The following is a 12,441-nucleotide window of genomic DNA, read 5'->3' as shown; positions in this document are numbered from 1 at the left end:
TGAGGAAAGGGACTGAGCCGGGCCAGGCCAGGCTGGGATTGAGGAAAGGGGCTGAGCTGAACTGGGCCAGGCCAGGCTGGGATTGAGGAAAGGGGCTGAGCTGAACTGGGCCAGGCCAGGCTGGGATTAAGGAAAGGAGCTGAGCTGGGCCAGGCTAGGCTGGGATTGAGGAAAGGGGCTGAGCTGAGCTGGGCCAGGCCAGGCTGGGATTGAGGAAAGGGGCTGAGCCGGGCCAGGCCAGGCTGGGATTGAGGAAAGGGGCTGAGCCGGGCCAGGCCAGGCTGGTAGTGAAGGAAGGAGCTGAGCTGGGCTGGACCAAGGCCAGGGGACAGGGCTGAGCAGGGCTAAGGTTGAAGGAAGGGGCTGGGCTGGACCAGACCAAACCTTGGGAAGGGGCTGAGCAGGGGGAAAGGGCTGAGGTGGACCGTGCTGAGTCAGGATTGAAGGAAGGGGCTGAGCTGAGCCAGGCCTGGGCTCGGAGAAGGGCCTGAAGCTGAGCTGGGCTGGGCCAGGCCAAGCGTGGGCTCAGGGAAGGGGCTGAGCTGGGCAGGGTTGAGCCCTGGGATGGGAGAAGGGGCTGAAGTTGGGTTGGGCCAAGCCTGGGTTGAGGGAAGGGGCTGAGAGAAGAGTGAAGGAGGGAGCTGGCAGGGCTAAACTAGGGCAAGGTGGCGGGGAGCTGGTGGCTGGTGTGTGTTAGAGGGGAGGGCAGCGCTGGGAAGAGCAGGTCCAGTGGTCCTGCGGAGGTAGGGAGCTGCTGCAGGGATGGGGAGGATCAGGTCTGGAGGAAGGGAGAGAGCAGAAGGCTCTGGGGAGGAGCAGGTGTCCCCACCTTCTGAGTGAAGCAAGAGGGGGCAAAGCCATGAGGGCTGGAGACAGGGCGAGGGGGAAACCTGTGTCTGAAAGGTGGAGAGAGAGAGAATTGGAGGAAAAGGAAAGGAGAATGAGGTAGAAGGGAAAAAAGAGAAAACCAGCAGCAAAAGGGAAACCTTCATGGGAACTTATTTCCCTCTTTGCTCTGACTCCTGCAGGTTGTGGCCCGCTGTGAGCACAGCCGCTCCTCCGCAAGGTCCTGGCACAGCCAAGACTCTGATTTGCATGGGTGGATCTGCCTCTGGCTTTGGGGTAGGGTCAACATCACAAACTGCACCTCGCTGCCTTCACACTGCACCTTGGGCGCTGGAGTTGGCAGCTCCGGACCCTGGCAAGATTATTTTTTTTCCTCTGTTTTCTTTCAGGTATGAGGTTGGACTCCACTCGCTGCAGCAAGGGCACCTTGTGCGCTGCACACACACACTGGATAATTGCTCTTTCTTTTAAATCGAGTTGACATTTTTTACAATGTGATGCAGAACAGGTGCTGCGAGCTTAGGTAAATGCTGCCTGCCTGAACAAATGGGGGAATTAAAGCATTTCGGAGTGAAAAGTTCACTCTGTAGAGCCAAGATGCGAACAAAGGGCTGTAAACTACTCCCAGTTGTGTTAATAAACCCACAGCACTGTGACCTGGTCCATTTTGTGCCTGACATTCCTGTGTCCTTACACCCTGCTCGCTCTCTCGAGCCATCAGGGATACCTTGAAATCTTTGGGAAACTTCTTTCTCCACCTCTTTTTATTTCCACACCAGATGACAGAGTATTCCCAGCCCCAGCTTGTTCAAGTGGTGAAGCTGAAATCCGAGATGCTCGCTGCAGTGCTCCGTCTTTCCCAAGGACCGGGGGAGTGTCTTGGGTTTTTAGTAAGGCTGCGTGGGTGTGCATATTAAACTGAAATTCTGCTGTGCTTGGCTACCTCGGGGACTACTTATAATCACCGGGCAAATACGCTGTGTGGAGGAGAAATGCTTAATTTCATGAAATCCCTTGCATTGTGCTGGATGCTGGATTGTGATTGGGAAATAAGACGGTGAAAGCAGAAGGTAGAGCTTGGCAGAGGTGGTGGATGGCTTTAAACAAACCTCACTGCTCAGGGGCTGTGAGGAGAGGGGGTTTTTTGGGGGGGGAAATAGGGCGGAGGTGGAGGAGGGCTGGGGCTGCCCGGCTTTCGGGGTTTTGACAGCACACCTGGAAAGTGTAAATGCCGCGAGGCATTTGTTACAAGAAATAAAACCCCTCGAAAGTCATAGGAGGGGGGCTGCAAATCTCTCGAGCTGAAGGGAAAGGAACAGTTTCGTTTTTGGAACGTGAACGACTAACCTGCCAGAGCAGTCACGGTCGCCAAGGGAAAAAACATTTGGCTAAGGAAGAACATTCGTAAAGCTGCTACTGAAGGAAATGTAATAAGAAGGGTTTAAAAAGCCACTGCCTCGGTGATTTTCCAGGATAGCCTCACTAGCAGTGAAGCAGTTTCTAGCTTTGCAGAGCTTGGAACTGTTCAGATAATGTTGAATGCAACCATTTATACCCCAAAACCACTCCAGATCCCGTATTAGATGGCAAAAAGCGAGATGGCCTCCCTCTGCCTCCATAGTCTTTATCATCATGAAGCCTCCAGGCTCTGCAATGTGTCCTTTCCCTCCGTGAACCACCCTGCTCCAGAGTCCCCGACCCCCGGGAGCCCCTTCCCCTGGGCTCAGGGTTGGTGTGCGGAGCTCACGATCAGCTCTCTCACTTGTCTGGAGTGTTTGAGAGCCAAGAAATTGCCAAAGTGACTTTGATTCAGCTGCTGTTCTTTGACACCGTCTGTGGTTCCCTGTAAATCACTAACAGATAATTTTTTCCTATCCTGGCTCTCTCCGCGTCCCCTGCTTTCTGAATAATTACCTTGTTTTTTTGCGAGCCCGTAAGAGGGTTTCACAGATAATTCATCCAGCGCTGAAAGGCAGCCAGTTTTTTGGGGCTGGAGAACATTTTTCTGGCCACCTGGCATTGCTGCACAGAGGTCTACACCGGAGCGCAGCTGCCTCTGGAGGGAAGAGCCGTCTCCAGGACAGCCGAGGGCAGGGCAAACAACCAAACCCAGCTGAAATCCCAACCGCCCTTCCTCGGAGAATAATTTAGCTTGGCAAACTCAGCCCACCCTGAATTTCGGGATGTGTGGACAGATTGATCCTGCAGATCTGGATGCTCTCACCCACAGAAAGGCCGTTTTGCTGGAAACAAAACGCGTCTCGGGAGCTGTTTGTGGTGTGTGCTCTGTCTCGGCTCGTTCCTCGTGTCCTGGCTGGCGCTGGGCTCGGTGAGAGTGGGTGGGTCAGAGCCCAGCAGGGAGCTGGGATCGCCCCAAGATTCCCACCCCAACGATCATCACTGTGCCAGCTTATCGCAGTGACTCACAGAGCCAAGCCACCAGAGATCAGAGACTCATGGACTTGTTGGGGTTGGAAGGAACCTCAAAGCCCATCCAGTCCCACCCCCTGCCATGGGCAGGGACACCTCCCACTGGGTCAGGGGCTCCAAGCCCCATCCAACCTGGCCTGGAACCCCTCCAGGGATGGGGCAGCCACCACTGCTCTGGGCAACCTGTTCCAGTGCCTCCCTACCCTCATGGTAGATCATAGAATCACCAGGTTGGAAAGGACCCACTGGATCATCGAGTCCAACCATTCCTAACACTCCCTTAAACCATGTCCCTAAGCTCTTCATCCACCTGTTCCTTAAAGACCTCCAGGGAAGGTGACTCGACCTTGGATGTTGGTTAGTTGCTGGTGTCACTGCGCCAAGGGGCTCCCATGAGGCAAGATCAGCAGCCCTGGCCTACAGACTCCATCGGCCTGAGGGAGATTGCACTGTCCTCATCTTCAATAGGGGTCAGGAGGGCCATCAACACCTCCATCATCACCAGAGACGTTGAGGTGAAAGTAACAGCTGGAGACGCTCACCTGGGAGGGGACGACCTCAACAACCAGCTGGTGGCCATCATCGTGGATGACTTCTGAAAGAAGCATCAGGAGAGGATGGGCAAACAGGATGAGCCTGTTTGGAGGCTCAAGAAAGCCTGTGAGGTGGCCAAATGGGCTTGCACCTCCAGTGTGAAAGCCACCGTCAGCTTGGACTGCCTCTAAAGGGATCAAACTGCCAGCAAATATGACACTTGCCCAGTTTAAGCACCTGAGAACCTAACTCGTGCTTGGCAGATGCTGAGAAGGAGTGGCTGGAAAAGGAGAAGACCCTGAAGGCTACCAAAGGACCATGAGAAATACCGAGCAGAGGACAGTGCAGGGCTAGAAGCTGGCCACCCAGGACTGCCTCTGGTCCTTCGCTTTCCTGACCCCAGAAGTCATCTTGAACTGCTCCATCCTGCAGACCAAGAAGATGATGGGATTCTCCAGGGGTTGTATGGGATGTAGGTGCCAAATTCTCTCAGCTTTCACTCTCCAGGCTGTGTTCGCTCCCCATGAAGCACCAGCTGATGTTTCACCATCAAGGTATCAAATTTGGGGAGTTTCCCACATAGCTGGTGAGCTGGAAACACAGGGGATGCGGCCAACACGCCTCTTCCAAAGCCAACCGTAAATGCATAACTTTAGACCAGCTTTGCCTTCAATAAAAAGTGGGGTTTGAGTGGTTATTCTTTGCTATGCTCTGCAAAACCTGGAGCAGCTCTGAGGTTCAGGTGTTCAGGGAAAGCTGGAGGTCGCAGCTCACCTGGGCTGCGAGCCAGAACCCAAGGCACAGCAAACCTCCCGTCAGGTGTGTCCTTTCTTATTTTCTCCCTTTTCAGTTATAATAAATGGATCTTTTTTTAGGTTCCCAGCCATCCTTAACACCCCACGCTCCGAGCTGCTATCCCTAATGCCACAAATGAGCCGGCAATGTGTGCTCACGGCTTAGAAAGCCAACCGTGTCCTGGGCTGCATCCGGAGCGGTGGGAGCAGCAGGTGAGGGAGGGGATTCTGCCCCTCTGCTCCACTCTGGGGAGACCAAACCTGGAGCACTGCGTCCAGTTCTGGAGTCCTCAGCATAAGAAAGATATGGAACTGTTGGAATGAGTCCAGAGAAGGCTACAAAGGTGATCCAAGGGCTGGAGCACCTCTGCTGTGAGAACAAGCTGAGAGAGTTGAGGTTGTTCAACCTGGAGAAGAGAAGGCTGTGGGGAGACCTTAGAGCAGCTTCCAGCGCTGAGAGGGGCTCCAGGAAAGCTGAAGAGAGGGTATGGAGTGACAGGAACGGCTTTAAATTGGAAGGGAGGAGATTTAGTTTAGACATCAGGAAGAAATTCTTCCCGATGAGGGTGGGGAGGCCCTGGCCCAGGTTGCCCAGAGCAGTGGTGGCTGCCCCATCCCTGGAGGGGTTCCAGGCCAGGTTGGAGCCCCTTATCCAGTGGGAGGTGTCCCTGCCCATGGCAGGAGGGTGGAACTGGATGGGCTTTGAGGTCCCTTCCAACCCAAACCATTGCGTGATTCTATGTTTCTCAGTGCAACATTTCAGGCTTCTCCTAAATGCTTCCTGGGGTTGCAAACCCTCCAGCTCTGCGTGTTCAGCAGCAAATTCAGAACATCTCCTATCCAAAGGGAGCCGGAAAGTCACGGTTTCCTGAAAGTCAAAGGAGGTTTTATTGACTGCAATCGAGAGAATCAAAGACCCAGAGACCTGGACTCCCACGGAACAAACCACATTACTCCTGCGCGGTGATCGTTTCTCTCCCAGACGTGGATTCGAGTCAGCACCCCTGCTGGGAATGATTAAAGACCACTCCAGAAATCACTGCAGCAAATTGTAAAATAAGCAGGTGAACAAGGGAAAGAAAACAAGAAAATATTATGACCTGCCACCCTCAACTGGAGGGAAGCGCTGCTCCTTGGGTGCCGCCGGCTGTTTGATGCACAATATAAGAGTGTAGCCGTGAAAGACATCGCTCCTTAACCACCAGAACCTCATTTTGGGGTAGGACGCAGCCCATGCACACGGTAATCAGCCTGGGCTGATTTTCCTCTTTTTAGGCTCCCCTCGCCAGCTGCAAGTTGGGCTCTCAAAGTGGGAAGGTAGAACCTGGCAGTGCCAGTTTTGGGGTAAAGCTCTGGAAGAAGAGGAGATGGAAGGACTGTGACAGCTCTGGGCTGGCAGCTCCAAGCCTAACTGCTCCCTAGGAATTTGGATGAACCCGCCTCAAAGTGTCCTGGATGAAATGAACTGGATTTTCTTTGGGTTCGTTTGGGCTCCCTCCATCCCTAAGGCTGCTGGCAGCAGCATGGAAATCCCCAACGGCTCTGTTTCCCCCGCAGAAGGCTGCGGAAACCGAGTCACCAAGCAGTGGAGAACCTGGAGAGAGGATGAGGAGAGGACCCAGGTGTCCCAAGAAGCACTGGGTGCTGAGGATCGCTCTTTCCGGTGAGGGCAGCTTCCTTCTTCCCAACACGATGCAAGCTGCTGGGATGGGGCAGAGTCCAGTTGGGAACAGGATGGCCCCAAGCCCAGCGCAGCTTCCAAGGGTGGATTGAGGCTCCCTCCTGCTGCTGGGGAAGGAGGTGGCACTAAAACCGGAGCTAAGGCATCCTTAACCCAAACAGGGGTGAGCTGGGCTGAGCACCGGGTGAAACTCATCACACAGAGGGCTGCAGTCACGGCAGGAGCTGTGGTCGGTGGAGGACAGGCCAGGTCGGTGGAGGACAGAAGATACCCCAACATGCCAGACAGGATCACTTCTACAGGCTTTTATTGCCCAAATGGTAAAATAATGCTCCAGAGAACTGGGAGCATCCTCCCACCTCCCGCTGAGCTGCCCCCCTCTGCCCCACAACCACCTCCTGGAGTCCCGCATCCCTCTGCCTGCCCACCATCCGTCTGGAGCTGCTCAAAGGGACATGGAGGGGACAGGGCAGGTGTCCCATCAGGCCAGGATGGGGAAGGAGGCAGCAGTGGCCACACCGCAGTTGTTGTCCTTCATGGCCATGAGGATATAGCCGTCGTTGCCCCAGTAGGTGGACCAGGAGTTCTTGATGAGCCAGTAGCTCTTGCCATGCAGGACCCCGTAGCCCACGGCCAGCACCGCGTGGTCCAGTGCCAACGTCTCGTTTCCTGACCGGGAAGAGAGAAGAAAACAGCAACATCTCAGTCCCCATCCCATGGAGTTGGAGGTCATTCCCAATGCAACGAGTGGTTCCGTATTCTCGGCTGGGACCTCAGTGCAGAGGTAAACCCCACCCTACAACTATTGTTGCCTGTCCCAACCTCAATGAGCAGGACATGGAGCCTCCTGGGTTGGCTGGACTCACCGCAGCGGGGTTCTTCGTAGACACCGTTGGCGTAGAAGGCAAAGGACTTGTGTGAGGCGTCGATGTTGACGGCCACGGGGCCGTGCTTGACCAGCGCAGCCTTCAGCGCTGCAGTGCTGCCCGGCTCCACGCTGGCGTAGCCGGCGAGCTGGGCCACCATCTCCGACTTGTTGCAGTGGCAGTAGCCGTTCTGGGAGGGGAGGATAAGGTGACATTGGGGTCCTGGGACAGATGGGAGGAGCCCAACCCACCCTAGTGAGGGGCAGGATGGGGGGCAGGTTGGATGGAAGATCCATAAACCGATGTAGAGCATCTACAAACTAAAGTGGAGCATTGTAAACCAATGTAGAGCATCTACAAACTAAAGCGGAGCGTTGTAAACCAATGTAGAGCATCTACAAACTAAAGTGGAGCGTTGTAAACCAATGTAGAGCATCTACAAACTAAAGCGGAGCGTTGTAAACCAATGTAGAGCATCTACGAACTAAAGAGGAGCATTGTAAACCAATGTAGAGCATCTACAAACTAAAGCGGAGCATCTATAAACCAATGTAGAGCATCTACAAACTAAAGTGGAGCATTGTAAACCAATGTAGAGCATCTACAAATTAAAGAGGAGCATCTATAAACCAATGAAGAGCATCTACAAACTAAAGCGGAGCTCCTTAAACCAATGTAGAGCATCTACAAACTAAAGAGGAGCATTGTAAACCAATGTAGAGCATCTACAAACTAAAGAGGAGCATTGTAAACCAATGTAGAGCATCTATAAACCAATGTAGAGCATCCATAAACCAAACCAGAGCATCCATCTGTTGTCAAAAGGGTGATGGCTGATCTAGGAGAACCTTGGGAAGAGGATAGCACTGCACCTCCCTCCCCAGGTGGCCACCCTCACCTGGCCCAGGTAAGGCCTGTAGGACTCAGTAGTGGCGATTCCACCGTGTTTCTTGATCCACTCGTAGGCTCGCCACTCCTCGCCCCCATCGCAGGCGTAGTTCCCGAAGCCCCAGGAGCAGTCGATGAGGACTTGTTGGGACAGGGGGGTCAGCACGCCGGTCTGCGTGGACACACACACTGTAGGGATGGAGCTGGGCATCATCCAGGCATCCCGGCCATCCCCATGGAGCACAGCCCCATTCTCACCTTGAGGAAGAGGGCACCTTCCATGGCACCCGTTGTGGCGAAGCTCCAGCAGGACCCGCAGACAGCCTGGTCCTTCACAGGGGTCACAGCACCTGGGGACAGCGGAATGGGGACACATTTAACAGAGCAGTGGAGGACGCTGGCTGTCTCCACGCAGACCCCGGTGTGCACAGCTGCTCCCCAGCCTCACGCGTGCTCCAGCTTTGCATGCTGGTGGCACCAGCTCCCTGCTCACCATACAGCCGCCAGTCAAGGCTCTCGGGAAGGATGAGGCCGGTGTAGAGCTCAGCAGGGAAGGGCTGCCCGTTGTTGGGAGCCGCGCTCCGGCGGCGGCCGCGGAGGGCAGCCAGCTCCTGGGGCGTGCGGTCAGCCAGGTGGTTCAGCGCCAACGTGTAGGAGAGCGCGGCGCGGTTCTTGGAGTGCACGAACCTGTAGCAGAGCAGAGATGCTGCCAGAGGATGGGAGCAGGGGACCATTCTGGCCACCTCATCTCCCAGTCCTCCCCCTGGCACCCCGTACCGCATGTTATGGATGAAGGTGCGCTTGCGATGCTCGTGCTCCTCCTCGCTGCTGTAGCTCTTCCCGAACCGCTTCTTATAGCGGTGGAAGAGGTGGTGGTGGATGTGGTCCGTCTCCGGTGTCCTCCCCACAAACTCCTGCATGGGGTTGGCTACAATGCGGTGCTCGGGGCCGGCTGTGGGCCACTGCTCACACTTCATCCCTACCATGAGGCATGGAGGGTGGCTGATGCCTCCTGAGCGGGGATGGGCGCTCCCAGCCCCCAAGTTGGGATGCACAGCTTGGTCACCCCCAAAACCACTGGGGCTGCCCATCCTGTGTAGACACAGGTATGCAGGAAGGATCTGCATCTGCATCCTCTTCCAGAGCTGGTCCTGAGCACCCACCATCCCACCCAGCACCCTGTGCTCCAGCATGGAAGAGCCGGCAACAGGAACGGACCCGCATGGCCCCAGAGAGGGCCATGGAGATGATCCAAGGGCTGGAGAACCTCCCATCCAAGGACAGGCTGAGAGAGGTGGTGTTGTTCAGCTGGAGAAGAGAAAGCTCTGGAGAGACCTTAGAGGTCTGAAAGGGGCTCCTCCAGGACTGAAAGGGGCTACAAGAAAGCTGGGGAGGGGCTCTGGATTAGGGAGGACAGGGATGAGACAAGGGGGAATGGTTTGAAGCTGCAAGAGGGGAGATTGAGATGAGATCTTAGGAAGAAATGTTTTGCTGTGCGGGTGGGGAGGCCCTGGCCCAGGTGACCCAGAGCAGTGGTGGCTGCCCCATCCCTGGAGGGGTTCAAGGCCGGGTTGGATGGGGCTTGGAGCCCCTGATCCAGTGGGAGGTGTCCCTGCAAGGTGGTGGACCTGGTTTTGAGACCCCTTCCTACCCAAACCATTCTATGATTCTATGATTAATTAGATTTCTCCCTTGTTTTTTTCTCCCAGCCAAACAAATTCACCCCATTTATCAGACTCTCGAACACCCCTCCCTCCTCCAAGCCCTAAATTAAAAGGTTGGAAGCAGTGTCGCAATTTGTTGGCCTCACTGGCCACGAGACTGGGCTGTGGGGTGGCCGGGAACACTCACCCTCGGGGAGGTGGAAGATGCTGGAGTGGAAGTGATGGCTGAAGGAGGAGTAGTCGATCTCATACTTGTCATAGTGGGACCCCAGGAGGCTGTTGAAGCCACGCACCTCATAGTGCAAGGGCACAGGACCGCTCGCAGAGCTGCCCACCCACAGCTTGTAGACGTTCTTCTTGTGGCCCCAGTAGGAGACGTTCTGCCAGACGGTGCAGCGTTGTCCGCGGAAGCGCTCCTCCCGCACCCACTGGGCACAACACGTGCGTTGGGGACCAGGCTGCCACGGTGCCGCTGTCCCCACCACTGCACCCCGAGTCAGTTGGGGCACCAGTGATGGTGCTCCACCCTGCTCCCATCTTGCATCATGCCAAGTTGAATCATAGAATCGCTTGGTTGGAAAAGACCTTTGAGATCATCAAGTCCAACCAGTTGGATGCAACCCCTGCATCTCCATCACCCGTGGAGAAGAGAAGGAAACCTTGTAGTGACCTTCCAGTACCTGAAAGGGCTACAAGAAAGCTGAGGAGGGGCTGTTCACAAAGGCTTGTGGGGACAGGACGAGGGGCAATGGGTATAAACTGGAGAGGGGCAGATTTAGACTGGACATAAGGAGGAATTTCTTCACCATGAGAGTGGTGAGACACTGGAACAGGTTGCCCAGGGAAGCTGCGTCTACCCCATCCCTGGAGGTGTTCAAGGCCAGGTTGGATGGGCCTTGGGCAGCCTGATACAGTGGGAGGTGTCCCTGCCCATGGCAGGGGGTTGGAACTGGATGATCTTTAAGGTCCCTTCCAACCCAAACTATTCTATGATTCTATGGCTGCATCCAGCCTCGTATTTACACATTCCCACCGTTGAGGGCTGTTCTACATTCCTAAGGAGGTAGCTGTCAGATACTCCATACCCATGGGGGTCCGTTGTCCCCTCCCCTGCCCCATCCCACATCCTGAGGGACCACACCTGGAACTCACCTTGAAGTTCTCCAGGCTGGGGAAGACGCTCTGTGGGGCAATGAGGTCCCTGTCGGTGCCATTGATGCGGAAGCACTTGCGGACATTGACCTCTGTCTCCGTGGTCTCAGGCGTCACCTTGAAGCTGGCGCCAAAGGGCTCAATGGACCCAAACTGGTAGGTGACCACTTGGCCTGGAGATGGGGACAGGGCTAAGGTCAAGCCAAGACCCCACGTTCTTGCACGGTGATGGTTCCCAGGGCTTTGCTGGGGCAATCAAAGGTCCTGGAGCAGAAGGAAGGAGGTGGTAAGGGGTCAGGGAGGTGGACTCCTTCCTGCACCTACCGCCGTAGTACTCGATGCGGCTCTTGCCTCCAGTGAGGTTGTACCAGGCTTCGAAGGGCTCCTTGATCTCTGCATAGGGCAAGCTGATGACTCCTGCGGGCACAGAGGGGCTGGGCTTGAGGTCTGAGCTCTGGGGACATCCCTGTCCCCCTGCCTCGAGCCTGTAGCCTGGAAGGGAGTGTGGGGAAGGTAGGGAGTATTCCAGGGTCCCACAGCGTCACCTCTTCTCTCCCACCCATGGCCATTGCTGGTGGCACTCCATAACAGTGATGTGCCCCAGCCCCTGGGTTTGGGGGGCAATGGGAACTCCTTGGCTTGGGCAGCTCCTTGGAGCCGGTGGCTGGAGGTACAAGACCACCCTTGGGACTACCCCAGAGGGTTGCCCCCATCCCCGAGCGTTACCTGTGACATGATAGATGTCCCCAAATGTGGGTGTCTCCAGAGGAGCTTTGCACTCTGCTCCTGGAAGAAAAACAAGAACAATCCCCCCCAACCCCTTTATGCCGCTGAATGCCAACCTCTCCGCAGCGGTGGCTGACAGCAGTGCTCATCCCTGGCTCCTTGTCCCCTGGAGGAGGGGGACAGACCGGGGGGGAGCCCGTGCTGATGGCAGGGAAGAGACTGGGGGACCCCCCTCCTGACCCACAGCACACATCCTTACTCTCCTGGGGTGCAACTAGCTCAGGGACACCCCAAACCCCTCCCGCATGACCCTGTGGACCCCCATGTGCCACACACAAAGCATACCCACTGCTTCCCCTGCTGCTCCAGGCATGGGGACAGGGACAGAGCAGCCCCCTCCCAGGGTGAGGACCCCCCCCAACAGCCCCACCGCGGTACCCAGAGTAAGGGGCACGGTGGAAACGGAGACACAGCATCCATCCCACCCCAAGGTTGGGCGGGCAGGTGCTCACCCAGCAGCGCGGCAGTGCCCAGTGCCAGCAGCCAGCCCAGCGCATCCATCCTGCGCGTCCCCGTCCCCCTGCACCCATGAGGAGCTTAAATACCACTGGTGGGTGGGCAGGGAGCTGCTGGCAGCCAACGGACAAAGCCCTGTCCTTCCCTGGACCAGGGGGAGACCGAAGGGGAGGTGTGGCTTTACGTTGCCCCCCCATGGGTGCTTTTCCCACCCACACCAGCGTTGCTGCCGATGCTGTGTCTTGTGGGGCTTGTGGTAAGGGGAGCAGGGTGGGTTTCAGACCCACGTGGCCACTGGTAGCCCACGGCCAGGCCATTTCCTGGAGAGAAGATGGGTGCCCCAT

General features: G+C 56.1%; 1 protein-coding gene across 1 annotated transcript; it reads right to left on the bottom strand.

Moving 5' to 3' along the window:
- Positions 1-6,116: 6,116 nt before the first annotated feature.
- On the bottom strand, positions 6,117-12,142 carry LOC104054818 (digestive cysteine proteinase 1). The gene is made up of 11 exons (XM_009555880.2): positions 12,094-12,142; positions 11,582-11,641; positions 11,180-11,272; positions 10,856-11,028; positions 9,891-10,131; positions 8,817-9,018; positions 8,533-8,726; positions 8,298-8,389; positions 8,050-8,211; positions 7,152-7,341; positions 6,117-6,954 (listed from the first exon to the last, which is right to left on the bottom strand). The coding sequence occupies exons 1-11, from the start codon at positions 12,140-12,142 to the stop codon at positions 6,767-6,769; spliced, it is 1,644 nt and encodes a 547-aa protein (XP_009554175.2). The 3' UTR covers positions 6,117-6,766.
- Positions 12,143-12,441: the final 299 nt, after the last annotated feature.

Source organism: Cuculus canorus, chromosome 22, assembly GCF_017976375.1.
Source record: "Cuculus canorus isolate bCucCan1 chromosome 22, bCucCan1.pri, whole genome shotgun sequence".
Lineage (NCBI taxonomy): Eukaryota > Metazoa > Chordata > Aves > Cuculiformes > Cuculidae > Cuculus > Cuculus canorus.
Note: the sequence above shows the minus strand (reverse complement) of the source record. Positions and strands in the feature narration are given on the sequence as shown.